At 40.5% G+C, this 25,687-nt stretch overlaps 1 protein-coding gene across 6 annotated transcripts in view; it reads right to left on the reverse strand.

The window, feature by feature from the left end:
- The window catches only part of LOC106567433 (actin-binding LIM protein 3), a 135,116-nt gene extending 112,195 nt beyond the window's left edge, over positions 1-22,921 (reverse strand). For 2 of the 6 annotated variants that reach the window (XM_014136674.2, XM_014136673.2), the window contains exon 1: positions 22,255-22,921. In XM_014136674.2, the coding sequence (XP_013992149.1) occupies positions 22,255-22,267 (13 nt within the window). In that variant the 5' untranslated portion in view covers positions 22,268-22,921. The remainder of the gene's footprint in view (positions 1-22,254) is intronic. The other 4 variants (XM_014136676.2, XM_014136675.2, XM_014136679.2 and 1 more) reach the window with 2 other exon arrangements.
- Between the last annotated feature and the right edge of the window lie 2,766 nt (positions 22,922-25,687).

Below are 25,687 nucleotides of genomic sequence, written 5' to 3' on the forward strand. Positions count from 1 at the left end.
CATGCTGAAACAGGAAAGGGCTGAAACACAGAATCGTCTAGAATGTCATTGTATGCTGTAGCATTAAGATTCTCCTGATATCCCCCAAAACCAGATTCATCCGTCGGACTGCCAAATGGTGAAGCACGATTCATCACTCCAGCCAACGCTTGGCATTGCGCATGGTGATCTTAGGCTTGTGTGCGGCTGCTCGGCCATGGAAACCCATTTCTTGAAGCTCCCGGCGAACAGTTCTTGTGCTGACACTGCTTCCAGAGGCAGTTTGGAACTCGGTTGTGAGTGTTGCATCTGAGGACAGGCGATTTAAAATGCGCTACACATTTCAGCACTCTGGGGTCCCATTATGTGAGCTTGTGAAGCCTACTACCTCGCAGCTGAGACATTGTTGCTCCTAGACGTTTCCACTTCACAATAACAGCACTTACAGTTGACTGGGGCAGCCCTAGCAGGGCAGAAATTTGACGAACGGACTTGTTGAAATGTGCCATGCTGAACCGACTTATGACGGTGCCACGTTGAAAGTCACTGAGCTTTTCAGTACTGGCCATTCTACTGCTGTTTGACTATGGAGATTGCATGGCTGTGTGCTCGATTTTATACACCTGTCAGCAACGGGTGTGGCTGAAATAGCCGAATCCACTAATTTGAAGGGGTATCCACATACCTTTGGCCATGTACATGTAGTGTATATTCAGCATGCCATTCATGTGAGCAGTATAATATGATTAAACCCAAAAGTAATGTGAAATGCACTCATAACTTGGCTATTATATTTAGACTACTTTGAGTTTTTCTGGGCTTGCTAAAAGTAGCCAGACAGCAGCCCTGGGCGGAGCATTGCAACAGGGAGTTTAAAATGCACCCTGGGAATGTTAGTATGCTGTGTAGAATTTATTGTATTTCATTGCCGGTGTCAAATCAAATCAAATTGTATTGGTTGCTTATGTACACAGATTTGCAGATGTTATCGCAGGTGCAGCGAAATGCGTGTGCTACTAGCTCCAACAGTGCAGTAATGCCTAGCAATAAAAAACTTTTTTTTTAAATGTAGAAATTAATAAATATCTGAACAAGCAATGTCAGAAACCAGACTATAAATATATATATATACATATCATGTATATAAATATATATACACTGCGTGCACAATTATTAGGCAAGTGAGTATTCTGATCTTATCATTGTTTCTATTCACATTTTCGAACTCCAAACCATATAAACTTCAATGCTTATTGGATTGAATCATTTTCAGGTGATATGTATTTGTGTAATGAGGGAGGGTGTGGCGAAAGTGAATAACACCTTATATCAAGGTGTGCATAATTATTAGGCAGCCTCATTACCCCAGGTAAAATGGGCCAAAAAAGAAATTTAACTGACACTGAAAAGCCCAAAATGTGAAATGCCTTTCAGACGGATGCGACACTCTTTAAATAGCTAAACTATTGAGGTGTGACCACCGGACATTCAAACGTTTTGTTGAGAATAGTCAACTGGGGCGCAAAAAACGCATGGGGAAGAAAAGGCGCAAATTAACTGCAAAAGACTTGAGAAAAATTAAACGTCAAACTACCAGCAACCCATTATCCTCCAGTGCCGCCGTATTCCCGAACTGCAACCTACCTGGAGTGTTCAGAAGTACAAGGTGTCAAGTGCTCAGAGACATGGCCAAGGTCAAGAAGACTGAAACAAGACCACCACTGAATAAGATTCACAAGTTGAAGCGTCAAGATTGGGCAAAGAAATACCTGAAGACGGATTTTTCAAAGGTTTTATGGACAGATGAAATGAAAGTGACTCTTGATGGACCAAATTGATGGGCCCGTGGCTGGATCAGTAATGGACACAGGGCACCACTTTGAGTCAGGTGCCAGCAAGGTGAAGGAGGGGTACTGGTATGGGCTGCTATCATTGAGGATGAGGTAGTTGGACCTTTTCGGGTTGAAGATGGACTGAAACTCAACTCCCAAACCTACTACCAGTTTCTGGAAGATTCTTTCGTCAAACAGTGGTACAGGAATAAGTCCTCAGCATTCTAGAAGGCCATGATCTTTATGCAGGACAATGCTCCATCACATGCATCCAAGTACTCCACTGCTTGGCTAGCCAGCAAGGGCCTCAAAGATGCCTGAATAATGACCTGGCCCCCTTGCTCACCTGACTTAAATCCTATTGAGAACTTGTGGGCCTTTCTCAAACGTGAGATTTACAGTGATGTAAGACAATACACCTTTTTGAACAGCATTTGGGAGGCTGTGGTTGCTGCTTCAGCGAAAATTGATCGTGAACAGATCAAGAAACTGACAGACTCCATGGATGGAAGGCTCATGGCAGTTATTGAAAATAAGGGTGGCTATATTGGTCACTGAATATTTTTGAAAGGCCAAAAATGTTATATAATTGTCATTTTGTGTTACTTATCTGTTACACTTACTCTAAAAATTTAGAATAAACAAGTGAGTTGAGAGAAATTATTTTTGTAATTTAGTTGCCTAATAATTCTGCACACTAATAGTTGCCTAATAATTGTGCACACTTAGATATTTTCCTGAGAAAGACAAAACTCACTTTTCCTTTGTTAAACATTCAGGTTTGAGGTTCAATAACATTTTGGATTAACTGAGAGCATTGTGTTTGTTCAACAATAAAATTAATCCCGAGGAATACAATTTGCCTAATAATTGTGCACGCAGTGTACATATAATGGTGTGTTTTGTATGTAAACATTATTAAAGTGACTAGCGTTCAATGACTAGAATACAGTATATACATATAGTGCGTAAAACAGTATGTAAACATTATTAAAGTGACCAGTATTCACTGACTATGTACTGTACATAGGGCAGCAGTCTCTAAGGTTCAGGGTAGAAAACCAGGTGGTAGACAGCTAGAACATTTACTAAGGCTAGTGGTGACTGTTTAACAGTCTGATGGCCTGGAGATAAAAGCTGTTTCTCACTCTTGGTCCCAGCATTGATGACCCTGTACTCTCTGTCTTTTAGATAGTAGCGGGGTGAACAGGCCTTGGCTCGGTTGGCTGAGGTCCTTGATGATCTTCTTGGCCTTCCTGTGACACCGGGTGCTGTAGATGTTCTGGAGGTCAGGCAATGTTCCCCCAGTGATGCGTTGGGCAGACCGCACTACACTCTGGAGTGCCCTGCAGTTGGATCTATAGATGCAATTGCCGTACAAGGCGGTGATACAGCCCGACAAAATGGTCTCAATTGTGCATCTGTAGAAGTTTGTGAGGGTCTCTTTGGCCAAGCTGAATTTCTATTAGACAACAATACAGATAGATGTGGTTGGAAGGCCAAGGGCTTATATGAAAACCACACCACAAAAAAAATAATATACAATATAAGTACAATAAGTATGTATAATAAGTAAGTACAATAAGTACAATATAAGTATAAGAGAAAAAAAAGGATTGTTGAAACAGATAAGTAAACCAACTAATTATAAATATATAAATGAATTGATCAGTAATCACATAAAAAATTATAATGTTTGTTTTGTTTAAATGTGTGTGTGTGCATGTGTGCATGTGAGTGTGTGAGACTTAGGGTATATGGAGGAGATTACTGAGTAGTTTGGTTCATCAGGTCGACCCCCATTCTTTGCTTGAAGTTATTGAGGGATGATGATATTTGGCAATGTGGGGATAAGAATTCCAGAGTATGGTACCTCTATATCTGATAGAGAATTGACTATGTGAGGTGGGGAAATGGGGAGGGTGAAGGTTATTGCAATGTCTTGTGTTATATAGATAGATTTCAGAATGAACCTGGAAGAATCCATTGAAGGGTTTAGGTAAACTGTCTGGGAGGTATGAATATCTGTAGATGAAAGAGCATAATTGATGAACATTAATGTCGTAAATACACAAGATATTGCGTTTCTTAAACAAAGGTGCAGATGGAGACAGGTAATTAGAGGAGGTGGCTAGTCTTGCAAATGTATTTTGTATGATTTGTAATTGATGTAGGTAGGAGGCATATGTACTGTCCCAGACAATATTACAGTAAATGAGACATGAGCCAATTAAGCTATAGTATAGAGTTAGGAAGCAAGCCTGATGAACCAAACCACTTATCTGTCTGATGATACCAACAGATGTCATTACATTGCTACAGACAAATTGAATATGATCTTTCCAGGATAACTTTTCATCAATTAGAACTCTGAGGAATCTAGTTGATGTGACTTGTTCCATTTCATTCCCACCAACTGAGATTCTGGCTTTTAATTTATTTTTTTTTACAATATTTCTTATTCTTACTAGTGAATACAATTACATTTGATGTTTTAATCTGGAACCATTCAGAAAATTTGACCATGCCTTAGTTGGCTTCATTAATTAGTGAATCAAAATTCTTATGTGATAAAATGAAATTGGTATCATCAGCAAAGACAATCAGAAGTACGGTAGAAGACACAGCAGTAAGGTCATTGATATAGATTAGGAATAATAAAGGTACAATTATCGAACCCTGTGGCACGCTACAGGATATCTTGGCCCCTGCATAAACATAACTATATAGCCAATTATATGCATAATCATGAAAGCCGTAATGATGCAATTTAGAAAGTAATATTTCATGATCAACCATGTCAAACACTTTGGATACATCTAAAAATATGCCAAGAGCATATTCATTGTTGTTCAGGATTGTAAAGACTTTATTCACAAGTTGCAAAAGAGCCATGTCTGTGAAGTAGTTTTTACAAAAAAACATGTTGGTGCTCATATAGAATACAGTGTCAATTTAAATGTTTCAACATTCTCTTATACACCAATTTTTCTAGGATTTTATAAAAACATGGTAGTACAGATATTGGGCGATACTTTGTAAAAGATCTGGGATCCACAGATTTATAGAGGGGGATAACTTTGACAATTTTCTAATATTTAGGAACAATACCAGTTTGCATTGATTTGGTGAGGATATACAGTAGGTTAGAGGCTTAGTATTCGAGGAAGACATTGATTTCCCCAAAGAGGCACCAATCTCATCATGACCTGCTCCTGAAATCTTTAAATTACCAATTACCTCCATCCATCAAGAGGATCAAACTGATACAGAGAAGGGAAATGTCCCTTAATGTAATTCAGGGGATTTCCATCAGTTTTCTCTATTTTCTTTGACAGAGAGGAACTCACATTCAATTAAATTCACATGAAATAACATGAGGATCAATATAGGTCTTATTTCTAACAATACATTTTTGTTATGTTGATTGATTTTCAAAGTTGACTTTATATTGTTTAAGGATTCTTGGAATGTGTTCGTAAAATATATTTTGGGGGATATCCGAAGTAGGTGAACAAATTTGTTCTTATACTTTTTGTAATTTTCAGAATTCAGGGGAGAGGGATTTGTAAGAAACTTATTACCCAACTTTTTTTTAACTGAAAAATCTTTTTTAGACCGGTTGTTAACCAAGGTTTCCAGGAGCCATCTGCTGCTCTCTTACATGTTTAAATAAGGGAAAGCGGTGGTGAAATACAGAATTGAAAGATGTGAGAAAAGTCTGGTAAGCAGACTCCACATCGGCTGATTAAAAACATTTTCCCCATGAAATATCATTAATAAACATCTTAAAGCGCTCACAATTACTTTTGTTAAATATTCTACCCTTAATGCTACTAATCATTCCCATCTGTTCATATTTATCTGCCAAAGAAAAGTGAAAATGGTCAGACATTTCAGTATAAAGTATACATGTATCAGCCACATTATTCAAAGATTTATAGATGAGGGGGTACAGATAGCTGGAGTATAAAGTATTCAAAAAGTCAGATGTCAGTGAGTGGTTCTCATTCAAATAATATTATGTTGTAATCACTCAATAGAAAACACATTTTATCTTCATTATTAATCAAACCCAACGTTGATGCAAGGATATCAATGAAACTACCAATGTCAGAATCGGGTGGCCGATAGATGCATCCAATTACCACTTTTTTTACCAGCAAAAAAAATGAACAGGAATTTCTATAAAAAGACATTCAAAATCACTGTTATCAGATCTAAGTGCGAGGTCCCCTCTTACAAATAATTGAACATTTTTATGAACAAAAATGGACACTCCTCCCACTCTTGAGATTCTACAGTGGTGAACAGCATTATAAAGGAGACATGTCATAAAGCAACAATGGAAACTTCATGATTGAGAGAAGACAGATAATGAACAAGCTTGTCTTGGAATTATATCAACTGCTATACAGGTTGTTAAATTGCTTAACATTATAGTAATCACAAGAAATAGACAAGTAATACACACATCTCTGGTAAATCTCAGGAAAACGTAATCTGGATCAACACAATCATTATATTTATTATTTGCTTCATTAACATCTAATGGGTTAAAGAACATTGATATCCTGCCTAAGAGAGATACACAGTTGGAATCATCCACAGAATGGAACGGAAACATAGAAGTGCATGCCTCACATGTCCAATACAACCATACATTTGTGTCAGTTTTGAAACACATGAACAAAGTAGAATAAATATGTGTGTGTATGTATGTGTTTGGTCGTTGATGACGTGGCAAGTGGCAGTGTGGTAGGCACAGCTTGTCCCATGAATCAATAATAAAAATGGAGGATTAGCTGATAACTGCGAAACCAACATTCTGGATAATATAGAGAACCTTGAACTATTTATTGCTCAGCATTTTGATATGCTTGAAAAATAATCAGATACATCAAAGCGAACAACTAAAGGGAAGCCGCTGTCTAAAATTCCAAATGTAACATTGGAGGGGACGTTTTTATAACTATGTCTCCAGAAGATAGAGCATTGCTTGCAAGCATGAGCGAGCAGTTAAAAAAGCTGGATCTATTGCCTGGGCTACTGGGGGAGGTTGAGACCTTAAAAACAGGAATGGATTACAGTAATAAAATGATGGAAGAAATAACAGCGGGGGACAAAAAATATTTAAAACTACCGTGGACTCCCTAAAAGACACTACAGCGAGGCTACGGTATGATAATAAAACAATGAAAGCCAAATTACTTGATCTAAAGTGCAGAAGTATGAAGAATAATATTGTTATAATGGGAATAATGAAAACGAAAACTATCAGTCAACGGAGGAAAAAGTCAAGAGCTGTGTTTGAATACCCATGCTAACATACTGTATACTACATACTTAATGAGTATATACTAAATTACATACTATATACTATTAGTTCATTTCAGTACACTGTAAATTAACGGTATCATTTCAGTTGAGCATACTAGCGCTTCGCCTGTCTACCGGAAGTTGATGCTGTTGCTATGCAACCTCTTGCTAGCATGACAAATGACTAGCTAGACATTTTACAATTTTGGGTGTGTTTGTAAATTCAATCTGGAGTGCCAGAGTGAGCTCAGAGTGCGCTCTGGGCGTTCGAAAATCCAGAGCATTGTCAGATTGTCCATTTGTAAATTCAAATTGGAGCGAGTCACTGGAAGCTCTGGCCGAGGAGTAGGCAACCCGAGCGATCTGACCTCACAACGGCAGTCAAGCACCCAAGCTAACTGGCAAACTATTTCCAGACACAAATGAGAGAACACCTCACTCTGACCATTTTACTCGCCCTAGCAGAGCGGGTTAGGCAATTATGGATTCATTTGTTTTTTATTAAAACCAATGTTTTATTCATGCAGTACGGAACCGTGGACCATGTGGACTTAAAATAAGGTTGGACTTATGGTAATGCAGAATGGGTATGATGAACTTATCCCTTTTCTATTTAGGCAAAATGGAACTTTGGAATATATGGACTTAAAATCAGGTTTTGATTTAGGGGAAGGCGAAGATGGGTAAGGCTGATCTTTTTTCTTTTTGATTGTTCATTTATTTAATTTAAAGATTGTACATTAGAAATACCAAGGTTTTAATTTTTTTTTATATGATATGGCCTAATTGTAGAGGACAGGTATATTATGACTTGAAAGCTGTTATATAATGCGGCCCTTGTTTGCGGATGTGAATCGAACGATTACCTTTTAAGATAAAACGTAATAAATATGAATAGATATAATGTAGGACTAGAATGAAGGATTATAGAATTAAAAACCTGCCTAGGTTCTCAATTGGAGTCGGCCTATAATATCCTAAAATAATTGGTGTCATTATCCTTTACATAAAGAAAAATCTCAATATAAAAAATGTAATGTATTGTTCTGATACACACCGGCAAATGGATTAGGTATTGTCAACAGGGTTGTAGTCTCTATTAGTGTGTGCCAGGTTGGTTAACACTGGGATAAACTGATTCAGGTTAACGGTAGAACCAACACAAGCTCTGGCTTATGGAAGCACTTCTCTAAGCGAGAGGTATATTATATATTTCTACAGTGGGGGAAAAAAGTATTTGATCCCCTGCTGATTTTGTACGTTTGCCCACTGATAAAGAAAGGATCAGTCTATAATTTTAATGGTAGGTTTATTTGAACAGTGAGAGACAGAATAACAACAACAAAAATCCAGAAAAACGCATGTAAAAAATGTTATAAATTGATTTGCATTTTAATGAGGGAAATAAGTATTTGACCCCCTCTCAATCAGAAAGATTTCTAGCTCCCAGGTGTCTTTTATACAGGTAACGAGCTGAGATTAGGAGCACATTCTTAAAGGGAGTGCTCCAAAACGCAGCTTGTTACCTGAAAAAAAGACACCTGTCCACAGAAGCAATCAATCAATCAGATTCCAAACTCTCCACCATGGCCAAGACCAAAGAGCTCTCCAAGGATGTCAGGAACAAGATTGTAGACCTACACAAGGCTGGAATGGGCTACAAGACCATCGCCAAGCAGCTTGGGGAGAAGGTGACAACAGTTGGTGCGATTATTCGCAAATGGAAGAAACACAAAAGAACTGTCAATATCCCTCGGCCTGGGGCTCCATGCAAGATCTCACCTCGTGGGGTTGCAATGATCATGAGAACGGTGAGGAATCAGCCCAGAACTACACGGGAGGATCTTGTCAATGATCTCAAGGCAGCTGCAACCATAGTCACCAAAAAAACAATTGGTAACACACTACGCCGTGAAGGACTGAAATCCTGCAGCTCTCGCAAGGTCCCCTTGCTCAAGAATACATATACATGCCCGTCTGAAGTTCGCCAATGAACATCTGAATGATTCAGAGGACAACTGGTGAAATGTTGTGGTCAGATGAGACCAAAATGGAGCTCTTTGGCATCAACTCAACTCGCCGTGTTTGGAGGAGGAGGAATGCTGCCTATGACCCCAAGAACACCATCTCCACCGTCAAACATGGAGGTGGAAACATTATGCTTTGGGGGTGCTTTTCTGCTAAGGGGACAGGACAACTTCACCGCATCATTTGACGGGGCCATGTACTGTCAAATCTTGGGTGAGAACCTCCTTCCCTCAGCCAGGGCATTGAAAATGGGTCGTGGATGGGTATTCCAGCATGACAATGACCCAAAACACACGGCCAAGGCAACAAAGGAGTGGCTCAAGAAGAAGCACATTAAGGTCCTGGAGTGGCCTAGCCAGTCTCCAGACCTTAATCCCATAGAAAATCTGTGGAGGGAGCTGAAGGTTCGAGTTGTCAAACGTCAGCCTCGAAACCTTAATGACTTGGAGAAGATCTGCAAAGAGGAGTGGGACAAAATCCCTCCTGAGATGTGTGCAAACCTGGTGGCCAACTAAAATAAATGTCTGACCTCTGTGATTGCCAACAAGGGTTTTGCCACCAAGTACTAAGTCATGTTTTGCAGAGGGGTCAAATACTTATTTCCCTCATTAAAATGCGAATCATTTTATAACATTTTTGACATGCGTTTTTCTGGATTTTTTTGTTGTTATTCTGTCTCTCACTGTTCAAATCAACCTACCATTAAAATTATAGAGTGATCATTTCTTTGTAAGTGGGCAAACGTACAAAATCAGCAGGGGATCAAATACTTTCCCCCCCCCACTGTATATAAGCTATTAACGCTACATTTTATATTCTTGATCCTAATGATACAGGCTTAGATGGTAAAACAGCCGAGGTGATAGAGCAATGACCCTGGAATAAAAATCTAAATGTGTATGGCGTAGAGAGAGGGTTAGCTTTACAGGTTTACTCGCTCTGGATTGTCAGTACTGTGCCACGGCTGTGTCAGAGTCGATTGTAAGTCAAAATTAGGTATTCCTTTGCGTGCAGTGTGATGCCTAAGACACATTTTTACTGGCAGTCATTATATAAGCCATTAGAATCTATGTTCCTTTTTCCTTCTTCCGTTTTTGTCGGAATAAAACAGGACATAATGAGGACTATATAAAATATGCATTGTAATGGACATAAAGAACTGGTCTTGTGATCTATATAGGTTGTTTTGTCTTCATTTAAAACATTTTCTTTAAACAATTGGATCCATTGAACTGAGCATGCTGGGCTGACATGCTTATAGCCTTGCTAGGACTTTCTAGATATGAGTATGAATTTATCATATTGTGTTGTTATTATTTCTATTAATATGATCTGTTATTGTTATTATAATTTTTTCTGACTGTTCTCCATGTTATTTGGCTAGTTCTCTTAATTTAAAAAGCACCCTCATAGATATGCAATAGACCTACGGGGATTTGAATGTGTTAGTGAAGGGTGGCAGTATTGAATTATGTTATCATGGGACTGCCCATATTTCCCTCTGGCCTACGCCAATTGGAGGCCAAGGGTTTGCCTTAGGACGCAAAGGTGAGTCATGAGTCAGGGAGATGGTCTGATAGTCTTAGTGACAACCAGTGACGACTCGCATTTTTAGCAAAATAAATACATTTTATTTGGGCTTGCCTGTTTTGCATGTTATTTTGGCATTAATACATGTCACATATCAGTTTGCAAAGAAGCGGTTTGCAAGGCCGCATACAAACATGGTCTCTTTTGTGTTTTCTTGAGTAAGGCAGCTCAACAATGCAGGTGTTTCAGCCTAGCTAAGTGCTTTCTGTGGTGGTGGTGGGGCAAGCCAAACCAGCAGAAAATACGGAGCGTTGCGCCTTGATTGGCTCAGTGTTCTGTCACTCATAGGGACACCACATCACCGCCTAGTCTAAGGGTAGAGCTCGAAAATTCAAGCCCCTTGGGTGCTGCCATAGAGTTACATTAGAAGTGCCCATCCAAGAAGGCTCAAGGTCATCGGCCACAGATAAAATGACGTCAAATCACGTTATATGTACAGTAGCTTTGATTGGACTGATCACGTCAACATCATACTTTCAAAATCTTAGCTAGCAGTCATCATCATGAATCAAGTCGACAATCTACTGGCAAATCCTTTTTAATCATTGTCATATGAAGAGAAATTATAGATAAAACGTATCGGTGCTCATCGGCCATTGGAGATAAACATTACACAACAAGTTGGAAATCGCAAATTCAACAATGAGTGGTTTGGAAGGAATCAGTGGCTAACTGCAAGCATTGCAAAGTAATCACTAGCCTGCTATTCAGTGGAGTGGCTGTGTTGTTCCAAGTCTAAGACTAAGGGTCTCTTTTCCAAGATAAAAATTATAAACATTCAATATTGGCCATGCTGTCAATGAAGCATGATTTGTGCCACACTCAAAACAACTGTTAACTCGGAACTGCACAATCTGGCTTTAGTGAGTTCAAGACACCTGGGAACTCGGGAAAAACGAGCTACGGCTGGGAAAATACGCTTTGAATTTTCATCCAACTCGTAATTGTAAATCTGTTCAAGTGAGCACAGCACAACAAGGTGAGTTCAAAAATGTATTGTATGATGCTGCATAAATGATGTAATATGCCAGGGAGATATGTATACCGTAACAAAGAAAGTAATACTAAGTGTATGTTGTGTAGTAAGCTGTTAGTAGCCCATGTGCCTCACCCTAATAATCTGATCTATTTTCACCTCTTAATTTCGCCTACTGTTCTGACTTGGTGGTGCACATGTAGCCTATAACCTGTTTTTGAGAAATGTAATCATTGCATATTGTAAGAGCTTTCATTGTCTGCTTGTATGCCCCCTTTATTTATCCTACTGTTCTGACTTGGTGTACAGGGAGAACACTGTAATAACAGCCCATGTTCTGAATTCTGTTGCTGTACAATGTGCTGAACAAATAGTTATAATGACTGCGTCCGTCCTAGCTCCGTCATTAATGTCTTAATCAAAATTATAGATAGCCTCTTATCCGCTTGTCATCCCCTTATGCCATAGTTTGTACATCTCAATTGTCAGTAGAAACCACATTTGTTTAAGCAAGTCAGCCAAATTAGCTATGTTTTTTTAAAAGGCTGAATAAAAAAAAAAGATGAACTAGACAAGTCAGTTAAGAACAAGTTTACAATGACGGCCTACCTGGGAAGAGTGGGTAAACTGCCCTTTTCAGGGGCAGAACAACCTATTTTTACCTTGTTAGCTTGGGGATTCGATCCAGCAACCTTTCGGGTACTGGCCTAATGCCCTAACCACTAGGCTACCTGCCGCACCCTGAATGAACTGTTTCGCTGCCAGACAAGGCTCTGCTGATAGCCAGGTGTATCAGTGGTATAGTGCAATTAATGTATTGTTTAGTGTTGTGTTGCATCCCACTTTTTGTTTTTTTGCCCCAGCAAGATTTACATGCTAAAATCGTCAATGGTGACAACAGAGCTAGATATGGGGGGAGGTTTTAGTGGGTGGAATATTAGGACAATTGAAGGTTTACAAAGTTGCAGCTAGAGTATGCTTAACAGTGCAAATATTATGGTACAGCTATATGGACACTTAATAATCATGGTGCTTTTTAATGGTATCTTTACAACATTGGTTTTGGTAAGTATAATTGAAACTTTATTATGGTAAGTGGGGAAACAAGTATAGCCAGTTACAATTGTAATGGCTTAGCAGATCATAAAAAAAGAAGATCAATTTTTCCCTGGCTAAAATAATATAATATCTATTGTTTACAGGAAACTCACTCTACAAATATAGATGAAGTTGGGTGGAAAAAGGACTTGGAGGGAGAAATATATTTGGTCATGGGCAGAGAAACTCAAAAGGGGTGATTGTACTAATTAATAAAACATTTGATCCGATTGTGTAAACTGTGCAAACAGATCCTCAATGAAGATGGATTCTATTAAATATGCTATTGGACCAAAAAACGATCTAGCTAATTAATCTATATGGGTCAAATAATGATGATCCACACTTCTTCGAATATATATATATATATATATATATATAAAATGATCTATTGAGCTCACAAGCAACAAATTAATATTTTATTATGGTGGGAGATTATCATACAGTTTTAAGTACCTCAATGGATCGTAAAGGAAATCCCACTACAAACTATCACCCCCAAGCACTTAAGGAGATCACGAATATCATGGATACATTACAACTAGTGGATAAATGGAGGCTGAAAAACCCTGAACCAGTGAGATATACTGTACATGGAGGAGGCTTAATCAAACTAGCCGTCTTGATTACTTCCTAATCCAAGCCTATTGGATGACAATTGTTTCTTAACTAAGACAAAATAATTCATAATTTACTTTCTTTTGCACAACATAGGTACAGCAGATCCCCTTATTGTATGGGACACGTTAAAATGTACTTTTAGAGGCCATTCAATACAATACTCATCATTAAAACCAAAGCAGTCTAGGTCAAGAGATTAGACTAATAAAGGAATAGAGTAAATAACAGCGCAGGTAGACAGTAATGGAAACTGTACTATAGAGGCACAAAATAAATTTGAGGAAAAACAAAAAGAATTGGAGCTATTTATTCAAGAATGATCAAGTGTAATTTATTACAAAAATAAAGCGAATTGGATGGAAAATGTTGAAAAACGCAAACTGCTACCAACAATATTTTATACAGAAAGGCTGGGGTCACTTAGAAATGTCCTTGTTTTCCATGAAAACATACATGAAATGAGTTGCAAAATGAATAGGAAATATAGTCAAGATGATAAGTAATGATTTTATAAGTAAGAATTTTTTTATTGAAATAATAATTGTGTGCTTCAAACTTTGCTTTCATCAAAGAATCCTCCATTTGCAGAAATGACAGCTCTGCAGACCTTTGGCATTCTTGTTGTCAATTGGTTGAGGTAATCTGAAGAGATTTCACGCCATGCTTCCTGAAGCACCTCCCACAAGTTGGATTGGCTTGATGGGCACTTCTTACGTACCATACGGTCAAGCTGCTCCCACAACAGCTCAATTGGTTGAGATCCGGTGACTGTGCTGGCCACTCCATTATAGACAGAATACCAGCTGACTGCTCCCTCCCTAAATAGCTATTGCATAGTTTGGAGCTGTGCTTTGGGTCATTGTCCTGTTGTAGGAGGAAATTGGCTCCAATTAAGCGTCGTCCACAGGGTGTGGCATAGTGTTGCAAAATGGAGTGATAGCTTTTCTTCTTCAAGATCCCTTTTACCCTGTACAAATCTCCCACTTTACCACCACCAAAGCACCCCCAGACCATCACATTGCCTCTACCATGCTTGACAGATGGCATCAAGCACTCCTCCAGCATCTTTCATTTTTTCTGCGTCTCACGAATGTTCTTCTTTGTGATCCGAACACCTCAAACTTAGATTAGTCTGTCCATAACACTTTTTTCAAATCTTCCTCTGTCCTCTGTCCAGTGTCTGTGTTCTTTTACCTATCTTAATCTTTTCTTTTTATTGGCCAGGCAGAGATATGGCTTTTTCTTTGCAACTCTGCCTAAAAGGCCAGCATCCCAGAGTCGCCTCTTCACTGTTGACGTTGAGACTGGTGTTTTACGGGTAATATTTAATGAAGCTGCCAGTTGAGGACTTTTGATGCGTCTGTTTCTCAAACTAGACACTCTAATGTACTTGTCCTCTTGCTCAGTTGTGCACCGGGGCCTCCCACTCCTCTTTCTATTCTGGTTAGAGTCAGTTTGTGCTGTTCTGTGAAGGGAGTAGTACACAGCGTTGTACAAGATTGTAACGCCCTGGCCATAGAGAGGGGTTTTTTGTTCTTTATTTTGGTTAGGCCAGGGTGTTACATTGGGTGGGCGTTCTATGTTCCTTTTTCTATGTTTTTGTATTTCTTTGTTTTGGGCCGAGTAGGGTTCCTAATCAGAGGCAGCTGTCTATCGTTGTCTCTGATTAGGAATCATACTTAGGCAGCCTGTTTTCCTTTGGGGTTTTGTGGGTAGTTGTTTCTGTTGTGTGGTTTGCACAGACAGAACTGTTGGCGTTCGTTTGTGTCTTATGTTCAAGTTTTTTGTATTATTAAAATTCAATATGAACACTCACCACGCTGCATCTTGGTCCCCTCTTCCAGACGATCGTTACAAAGATGTTCAGTTTCTTGGCAATATCTCACATGGAACAGCCTTCATTTCCCAGAACAAGAATAGACTGACAAGTTTCAGAAGAAATGTATTTGTTTCTAGCCATTTTGAGCCTGTAATCGAATCCACAAATTCTGATGCTCCAGATACTCAACTAGTCAAAAGAAGGCCAGTTTTATTGCTTCTTTAATCAGAACAACATTTTTCAGCTGTGCTAACATTATTGTAAAATGGTTTTCTAATGATCAATTAGCCTTTTAAAATGATCAACTTGGATTAGCTAACACAACGTGCCATTGGAACACAGGAGTGATGGTTGCTGATAATGGGCCTCTGTACACCTATGTAGATATTCCATTTAAAAAAACAGTTGTTTCCAGCTAAAATAGTCATTTACGACATTAACAATGTCTACACTGTATTTCTGATCAATTTGATGTTATTTTAACCTGTTAGGGCTAGGGGGCAGTATTGACACGGCTGGATAAAAAACGTACCCGATTTAATCTGGTTACTACTCCTGCCCAGTAACTAGAATATGCATATAATTATTGGCTTTGAATAGAAAGCACCCTAAAGTTTCTAAAACTGTTTGAATGGTGTCTGTGAGTATAACAGAACTCATATGGCAGGCAAAAACCTGAGAAGATTTCATGCAGGAAGTGGCCTGTCTGACAAGGTGTCGTTCTTCTTGCCTCTGTTTATTGAAGACTGAGGATCTCTGCTATAACGTGACACTTCCTACGGCTCCCATAGGCTCTCAGAAGGCGGCAAAAAGCTGAATCGTGGCTTTGCAGGCTCTGGCTGAAAAAAAGTAGCGCGTTTGGGTAGTGGCTGGTTACAGTACTGTGAGACTCAGGCGCGTGCCCGCGTCGACCGAATGCTTTGTTTTCTTTCCTCTGTTTACCTAAACGCAGATTCCCGGTCGGAATATTATCGCTTTTTTACAAGAAAAATGGCGTAAAAATGGATTTTAAACAGCGGTTGACATGCTTCGAAGTACGGTAATGGAATATTTAGACATTTCTTGTCACGAATTGCGCCATGCTCGTGACCCTTATTTACACTTCGGATAGTGTCTTGAACGCACAAACAAAACGCCGCTATTTGGATATAACGATGGATTATTTTGGACCAAACCAACATTTGTTATTGAAGTAGCAGTCCTGGGAGTGCATTCTGACGAAGAACATCAAAGGTAATCAAACTTTTGTAATAGTAAATCTGACTTTGGTCAGGGCTAAACTTGGTGGGTGTCTAAATAGCTAGCCGTGATGGCTGGGCTATCTACTGAGAATATTGCAAAATGTACTTTCACCGAAAAGCTATTTTAAAATCGGACATATCGAGTGCATAGAGGAGTTCTGTATCTATAATTCTTAAAATAATTGTTATGCTTTTTGTGAACGTTTATCGTGAGTAATTTAGTAAATTCACCGGAGGTTTGCGGGGGGTATGCTAGTTCTGAACGTCACATGCTAATGTAAAAAACTGTTTTTTGATATAAATATGAACTTGATTGAACAAAACATGCATGTATTGTATAACATAATGTCCTAGGTGTGTCATCTGACGAAGATCATCAAAGGTTAGTGCTGCATTTAGCTGTCTTCTGGGTTTTTGTGACATTATATGCTAGCTTGAAAAATGGGTGTCTGATTATTTCTGGCTGGGTACTCTGCTGACATAATCTAATGTTTTGCTTTCGTTGTAAAGCCTTTTTGAAATCGGACAGTGTGGTTAGATTAACAAGAGTCTTGTCTTTAAAATGGTGTAAAATAGTCATATGTTTGAGAAATTGAAGTAATAGCATTCCTAAGGTATTTGAAAATTGCGCCACGGGATTACACTGGCTGTTGCGTAGGTGGGACGATTTTCTCTAGGAAAAACATCAGGGACAGACTGATATTCTGCAAAAGGTACAGGGATTGGACTGCTGAGGACTGGGGTAAAGTCATTGTCTCTGATGAATCCCCTTTCCGTTTGTTTGGGGCATCTGGAAAAAAAGCTTGTCCAGAGAAGACAAGGTGAGCGCTACCATCAGTCCTGTGTCATACCAACAGTAAAGCATCCTGAGACCATTCATGTGTGGAGTTGCTTCTCAGCCAAGGGAGTGGGCTCACTCACAATTTTGCCTAAGAACACAGCCATGAATAAAGAATGGTACCAACACATCCTCCGAGAGCAACTTCTCCCAACCATCCAGGAACAGTTTGGTTACGAACAATGCCTTTTCCAGCATGATGGAGCACCTTGCCATAAGGCAAAAGTGATAACTAAGTGGTTCGGGGAACAAAACATTGATATTTTGGGTCCTTGGCCAGGAAAACTCCCCAGACCTTAATCCCATTGAGAATTTGTGGTCAAACCTCAAGAGGCGGGTAGACAAACAAAAACCCACAAATTCTGACAAACTCCAAGCATTGATTATGCAAGAATGGGCTGCCATCAGTCAGGATGTGGCCCAGAAGTTAATTGACAGCATGCCAGGGCGGATTGCAGAGGTCTTGAAAAAGAAGGGTCAACACTTCAAATATTGACTCTTTGCATCAACTTCATGTAATTGTCAATAAAAGCCTTTGACACTTATGAAATGCCTGTAATTATACTTCAGTATTCCATAGTAACATCTGACAAAAATATCTAAAGACACTGAAGCAGCAAACTTTGTGGAAATTAATATTTGTGTCATTCTCCAAACTTTTGGCTACGACTGTATGTAAAACTTCACAGCACAATTGAAAGATATATGACACATGGAAACCAAACAAGGGTGGTCTATGGTGATAGGTGGGATGGGCTGAGAGTGGCTGAGAGGTGGGATTAAAGAGCTTATGTTTGGTAATGTATTATTGTTATGTGATTGCTTTATATGCTGCTCAAAAATAAAGGGAACACTTAAACAACACATTCTAGATCTGAATGAAAGAAATAATCTTATTAAATACTTTTTTCTTTACATACTTGAATGTGCTGACAACAAAATCACACAAAAATAATCAATGGAAATCCAATTTATCAACCCATGGAGGTCTGGATTTGGAGTCACACTCAAAATGAAAGTGGAAAAACACACTACAGGCTGATCCAACTTTGATGTAATGTCCTTAAAACAAGTCAAAATGAGGCTCTGTAGTGTGTGTGGCCTCCACGTGCCTGTATGACCTCCCTTCAACGCCTGGGCATGCTCCTGATGAGGTGGCGGATGGTCTCCTGAGGGATCTCCTCCCAGACCTGGACTAAAGCATCCGCCAACTCCTGGACAGTCTGTGGTGCAACGTGGCGTTGGTGGATGGAGCGAGACATGATGTCCCAGATGTGCTCAATTGGATTCAGGTCTGGGGAACGGGCGGGCTAGTCCATAGCATCAATGCCTTCCTCTTGCAGGAACTGCTGACACACTCCAGCCACATGAGGTCTAGCATTGTCTTGCATTAGGAGGAACCCAGGGCCAACCGCACCAGCATATGGTCTCACAAGGGGTCTGAGGATCTCATCTCGGTACCTAATGGCAGTCAGGCTACCTCTGGCGAGCACATGGAGGGCTGTGCGGCCCCCCAAAGAAATGCCACCCCACACCCTGACTGACCCACAGCCAAACCGGTCATGCTGGAGGATGTTGCAGGCAGCAGAATGTTCTCCACGGCGTCTCCAGACTCTGTCACGTCTGTCACATGTGCTCAGTGTGAACCTGCTTTCATCTGTGAAGAGCACAGGGCGCCAGTGGCGAATTTGCCAATCTTGGTGTTCTCTGGCAAATGCCAAACGTCCTGCACTGTGTTGGGCTGTAAGCACAACCCCCACCTGTGGACGTCGGGCCCTCATACCACCCTCATGGAGTCTGTTTCTGACCGTTTGAGCAGACACATGCACATTTGTGGCCTGCTGGAGGTCATTTTGCAGGGCTCTGGCAGTGCTTCTCCTGCTCCTCCTTGCACAAAGGCGGAGGTAGCAGTCCTGCTGCTGGGTTGTTGCCCTCCTACGGCCTCCTCCACGTCTCCTGATGTACTGGCCTGTCTCCTGGTAGCGCCTCCATGCTCTGGACACTACGCTGACAGACACAGCAAACCTTGCCACAGCTCGCATTGATGTGCCATCCTGGATGAGCTGCACTACCTAAGCCACTTGTGTGGGTTGTAGACTCCGTCTCATGCTACCACTAGAGTGAAAGCACCGCCAGCATTCAAAAGTGACCAAAACATCAGCCAGGAAGCATAGGAACTGAGAAGTGGTCTGTGGTCCCCACCTGCACAACCACTGCTTTATTGGGGGTGTCTTGCTAATTGCCTATAATTTCCACCTGTTGTCTATTCCATTTGCACAACAGCATGTGAAATTTATTGTCAATCAGTGTTGCTTCCTAAGTGGACAGTTTGATTTCACAGAAGTGTGATTGACTTGGAGTTACATTGTGTTGTTTAAGTGTTCCCTTTATTTTTTGGAGCAGTGTATAAAAGGCCCATGTATGTAAAATGTGTATGCAAAATGTGTATGTAAAATGTATGTATATGTAGCAGAAAAGCTGTGAAAAATCTAAAGATCTATTTGTCCTCTGAACGGGGGGGTTAATACTACCAGCTGATCATACTTCAGGTATGTGATGTTGCCTATTTTTATCTTCAATTAATCGTGGCAGTAGTTCCTTTCTTTTGAGGCGTACCTTTTCAGAGAAGTCTTCATTGATGAATATGTTGGTTCCCTTCAGGCACTTGGCTCTCCTGAGAATCTCCTCCTTGTCTTTGAACCTGAGCAGTTTCAACATTATAGATTTGGGCTGTCCATCGGGGTAGAAAGTGATATTCCTGTGCGCCCTTTCCTCTCCATCTCAATGAGTTTAGGGTCCAGTATGAGTTGATCTGCCAGGAGTTTCTTGGCCTTGACTTCTGTGTCATGCCAAATTTCAGTCTTCACGTCCTCAATTCCATTGATTAAAATGTTATTGTGCCTCGATTGGTTTTCGAGGTAGTCTCCTTTGGAAGAGTGTTTGTCAAGTGTTGTTTGGAAAATTGAGAAATCCTCAGAGATGGTTTTGAATGCAGTCTGGCTGGTGACATTCGCACCCTTTAACTCCTCCACCTCCGACTGCATAAATTCCAAACTGTGTTTAAATCCCATTACATCCTTAAACAGCCCATCAACCCTTTTGTTGGTAGAATCCATAAAGATTTGCAGGAAGGACTAAAAGTTATTTTCCTGAAGATCTATTAGATCTTGATAAAACTATTTGTGTTCATTGAGTAGTTCATGGAGTGTACAGTAGTGCTTGATATGTATTCCTCTTCCACATTGAGCTTTGCAGCATTTTTTCTGTCTAGCATTTGCCATGCTAAACGCTTGTTGTGAGCTAAAACGAGTTCGCAAACAAACCCCACAACCAACCAGAGACAGCGGTAGGAGCATTCGCTTACCCACAGAACGGGCAGTGCCCTTCTTCAGCCTCCTGAGGTTGAAGAAACGATTAGCAAACTTAGTGTGTAGACTATTGCAATATAGAAGCTTCGGAAATTAGCTTCAAAGTGTTATTATGTCAATTTAGAACTAAGCTATTAATTTAATACTATAAATGACTTAGTTGTAATGAATAATGAATCATAATGTCATTTGAACCAATATTACGCAGATAGATGAACAAATTAACCCTGATATGTATCAAATTCCATTTGAAAACAGTTTAGATGTAATTGTAAAATATTGTTGTATGCTGTGAGTCTCAGATATAGTTTTGCATGTGGGAAATTGAAGATATTCTTCTGTTATTTAATATGGTGTTCTATTTTCTATTTTAGTTGTACCAGTTATCAACATATTGTTGTGACGACCCTCCCACTCTGTCTGCCAAATTCTTTCTCTTTGCTCTTGTTTTCCTTAATAGGATGTCGGTGGGCGGAGCCGGGAGAGTCATCAGTGAAATGGGACACACCTGGGCTCGGGTGTGTCCCAGGATAAATGCACCTCTTCCCCATTCATTGAGGAGACTCTCCATGCAGACACAGATTTTGGTTGTGGCATTTTTCTGGCTGTTTTTGGTTGTTTGCGTTGGCACCTTTCAACACCCCTCATTATCACATTTATGCATGCAACCACTCACTTACACTACTGATTACTGACTACACACACCATTGTTAATTCTATTTAGTTTACTTTAGGTAAATAAATATATATTTTTTATTCCCTATCTCCACGTTGTCTCCTTGTTTGTTACGCGCGTTGAGCCGGTTCGTGACATTGTTCAATGTTTAATAAAATAATGCCCAGTGGTTATTCTGGGATTTAAGCTAATACGCTTTTTTTTTGCTGTGGTATCGTTTCTGTATCGAGTATCGTTTTGGTATTTAGTATCGTTTCGGTATCATGATACTAAACCTGTTATCGGTATCAAAGTAAAAATTCCGGTATCGTAATAACACTAAACAAACGTATTATAATGCTTGCAGAGTTTGAACCCGGAGATTCCTGGGCCTTAGAGACATCTCTAACGCACAGATAGTGGGGCAGGTTACACCTTGCCCCACCCCACCCACCCCATGGTCCAGCACACAGCAGCACTCTGAGACAATACAACCTGAGTATTATTATGGGAAATATTGAAATAAACAATTATGTGTGTGCATGTGTGTTAGGTAGAGAGAGTGAGGGGGGGTGTTATGATGTAGTCGACTGCAAGCATGTGATGGCAATTTAGAATGTGTGTAGGTGTTTTTGTAATGAGCATTACCAATACAATACAATTCCATACCCCCACCACTACCCCTCACTAGGCTATAGCACAACTGAGCCCTATACAGTAGTAAGGCATTAATTGCCACAGTAAATACTGCAAAAGCAGTCAACTAAATAGAGGTTTAGCAAGTTAAGTTTCCTTGACCAGAATAACGGTTCAAAACCTCTCTCACCTTGTTTACAAAGGTGTAACAAACAGTACTACACAGTATAACAGTATAGTAGTAGGTTACTTACCATTTTTGTTCATGGCGGAGCTGGCATTCGAAAAGTGATATCCCCAAACTATTATTAGGTTACTGTATACATACAGTTGTCATATGCACCATTTCCTGCTGTGTAGAAGGTAGAAGATAAAACTAAGAATGTCCTTTCAAATTCAACCGTAGAGGAACAAAACACTTTAGAGCAAGGCTGAAATATGTATTTTGTATCAGCTTAGGGCAGCTCCAAACTCCTCAGCCTCTGCTCAGCTCTGTCCTGTCCAGAGTGTCTGTCCTCGCTGCAGGGTGAATAATAAACCTGTGAAACCTGATTGGAACGACGGGGTGTGTTGAGAAGCAGATTACAAACAGAGCTCTGGTAAAGACTGCTAATTGGTTGAGAATTTCACTAAATCCGGATTGAAATTGTTGTGCAGATGCCTTACTACAGAGCTGCTCCGTCTTGTTCCACCCTTACCGCATCCTTTCTTCCGGGGAATACAGTAGAGAGGCTGCGCTTTTGAGGGCAGCCTACTTGAACATCGTTGGTGTCAACGCGCTTTGGTAAAGAGGGGAAGCTTTTGCGATGAGAGAGCTCGAGTGGATCTGAGCGCGGTGGCGGTATGAACAGCAGTGACACGGCACGCGAGCGCCGAACAGTGTTCGCACATGCTTTTTACTCAACAACTCACTTTGAGAGGAACACGGGGCAGGCTCGGTTTCATTGGCAGTTGGCCTACATGTGAGTGAGCACATGACATAGAAACAACGGAATTAGTCTGTGTTAAAACAATTGTACATGTTTTTCGTTTTCTATTCTCAGAACCAGTAAATACAGAGGCTAATGTAGCCTAGATTTAGCCTTAGGTTACATACAGGTTTAAACTCCTAGCCATATTTGTGACTAAAAACAGAACTATAAAGATAAGACGTTTGTTGTAATAACGTCTTCTCTTTTTACTTTTAGTCATAAATGTGGCTACTGAACTACACGATTTTGTAAATGTACATTAGTCTGACAATTATTTAATTATTTTCATTATTTCAAGAATCATGTGCACGACTTGGGCTTTCCGTATGACTGGAAGGATTATAACCAACACAGCCTAATCATCATAGCCTAGTCATTGCAAATGATTGCGTCCCCTGATTTATGAGACGTCAGTGTGCTCTGTTATGCATTTACTGACATCTAGTGGTAATTTAGATACCTGCTCATCAATGCCCACAAACTCTGGACAGTGTTCTCTTGCAAGGCCTCATATCAACACTAACAGTAACAGAAAATAAGTGAGTGTCATAGGCAAATTCCAAATCAATCCACTTTCATTAGTTGATCTCCCTATTAATAATGCTAAAGGGAAATCACTCTCATCTTTCAATTTGAAGATGAGTGTGCAGTACCTTCAATGTAGAGGACACACTGAATCATGATGGTTTTACATCCAGAGGGGGTCAGTGTTGATCAAGATGAAACTCAAATACTGGCCTGGAGTGTACAAGACTGCATCACAATTCTCCAACCTCTTCCCAAAGTGTGCCCTTAATTCCCGTCATAGATTTACCAATGGTGAAAACTCTCTCCAGCCACTGCTTGCAGCAATTCAATGTTTTTAAATCTATGACTGGCAGTGTGCAAGTGCACACTTTAGGAGAAGGGTGGATAATTAGGATGCGACTTATCACTGTCTGCTGTACGGCATGGAATAAACATTGTCTGATGTAAGGTATGGACCCAACACTGTCTGTGTGAGCAGTATTGATGAGTCTTAGGTCAAGCTAATAAAAACTGCACCAACAATAGTTTGGAAGGATATCAACTCCTACAAGAGTAGCACGTTTATGCACTTTGAGATTATTCTGTATAATGAAAAGCACTTTTACAAATGTAACAAATTATTATTATTCTTAAGTATCCCTTTTTGATTCAATAAGTTACCGTTGGTATTGTTTTGTTTGGGCAATTTAAGTGCTGTCACCACCTACTAGCCTACTTAATCATTGCTGTTTGAACTGTCTAATTTAGTGTACCCTGCATGCACAACACATGTGGAATTCCTAGTCTCCTACCCACACGATCATGTGCCATCGCAATCTTTGCATCTGTCTCTCCCACTACTCTGACTCTGCTTCTTCCACCCTACTCTCCTCCCTTTCCGCATCCTTTGACTTTCACTGTCCCCTTTCCTCCTGGTCGGCTCAGCCCTCTCCTCCCACTCTGAGGGTGAGTGACTCCACTGCGTGCTGACAGAACAGGGCACGCGGGGCAGCTGAGCGGAAATGAAGGAAAACTCAACCTATCATCCTTTCACTCCCTGCTCTCCACCTTCTCTTCCTCTGTAACTGCTGCTAAAGCCACTTTCTATCACTCTAAATGTCAAGCCTCTGCCTCCAACCCATTGAAACTCTTCTCCACCTTCTCCTCACTCTTTAATCCTCCACCTCCTACCCCTTCCTCCTAACTCTCTGCAGACGACTTTATCAACCACTTTGAAAAAAATGTCGACGACATCCACTCCTCATTCACTTAGCCTACTGAGTCCAATGGTCCCACTCACACATACATTACGTGGCCAAAAGTATGTGGACACATTCTTCTGGCATCCGCCAAACCCAGATTCGTCCGTCTGGCTTCCAGATGGTGAAGCGTGATTCATCACGCCAGAGAACGCGTTAGCACTGCTCCAGAGTCTAATGGCGGCAAGCTTTACACCACTCCAGCCGACGCTTGGCATTGCACATGTTGATCTTTGGCTTGTGTGCAGCTGCTCGGCCATAGAATCCCACTTCATGAAGCTCCCAACGAGCAGTTCTTGTGGTGTTGTTGCTTCCAGAGGCTGTTTGGAACTCGGTAGTGAATGTTGCAACCAAGGACAGACGATTTTTACCTGCTACACGCTTCAGCACTCGCCGGTCCCATTCTGTGAGCTTGTGTAGCCTACCACTTCACAGCTGAGCCGTTGTTGCTCCTAGACGTTTCCACTTCACAATAACAGCAATTACATCTGACTTGTTGGAAAGGTGGCATCCTACGACGGTGCCACGTTGAAAGTCACTGAGCGCTTCAGTAAGGCTATTCTACTGCAAATGTTTGTCTATGGAGATTGCATGACTGTGTTCTCGATTTTATACACCTGTCAGCAACTGGTGTGGCTGAAATAGCCGAATCCACAGATTTTAAGGGGTGTCCACATACTTTTGTATATATAGTGTAACTCACCTACGCCTTGATATTTTTATCCCCTTTCTCTATATGAAATCTTGCGACTAATGATTTCCGTCCGCCCACTTGACCCCACCCCCTCCTCTCTTCTCCCATTCCTCACTTCCCTGATCAACTCATCCCTGACCCCTGGCTGTGTCCCCTCTGAAGTCAAGATGGCCAGAGTTGCTCCCCACTTCAAGAAAAAAACACTTGACCCCTCTGACATCAAAAACTACAGACCAGTATCCCTTCTTTCATTTCT

Source organism: Salmo salar, chromosome ssa13 (assembly GCF_905237065.1).
Source record: "Salmo salar chromosome ssa13, Ssal_v3.1, whole genome shotgun sequence".
Classification (NCBI taxonomy): domain Eukaryota; kingdom Metazoa; phylum Chordata; class Actinopteri; order Salmoniformes; family Salmonidae; genus Salmo; species Salmo salar.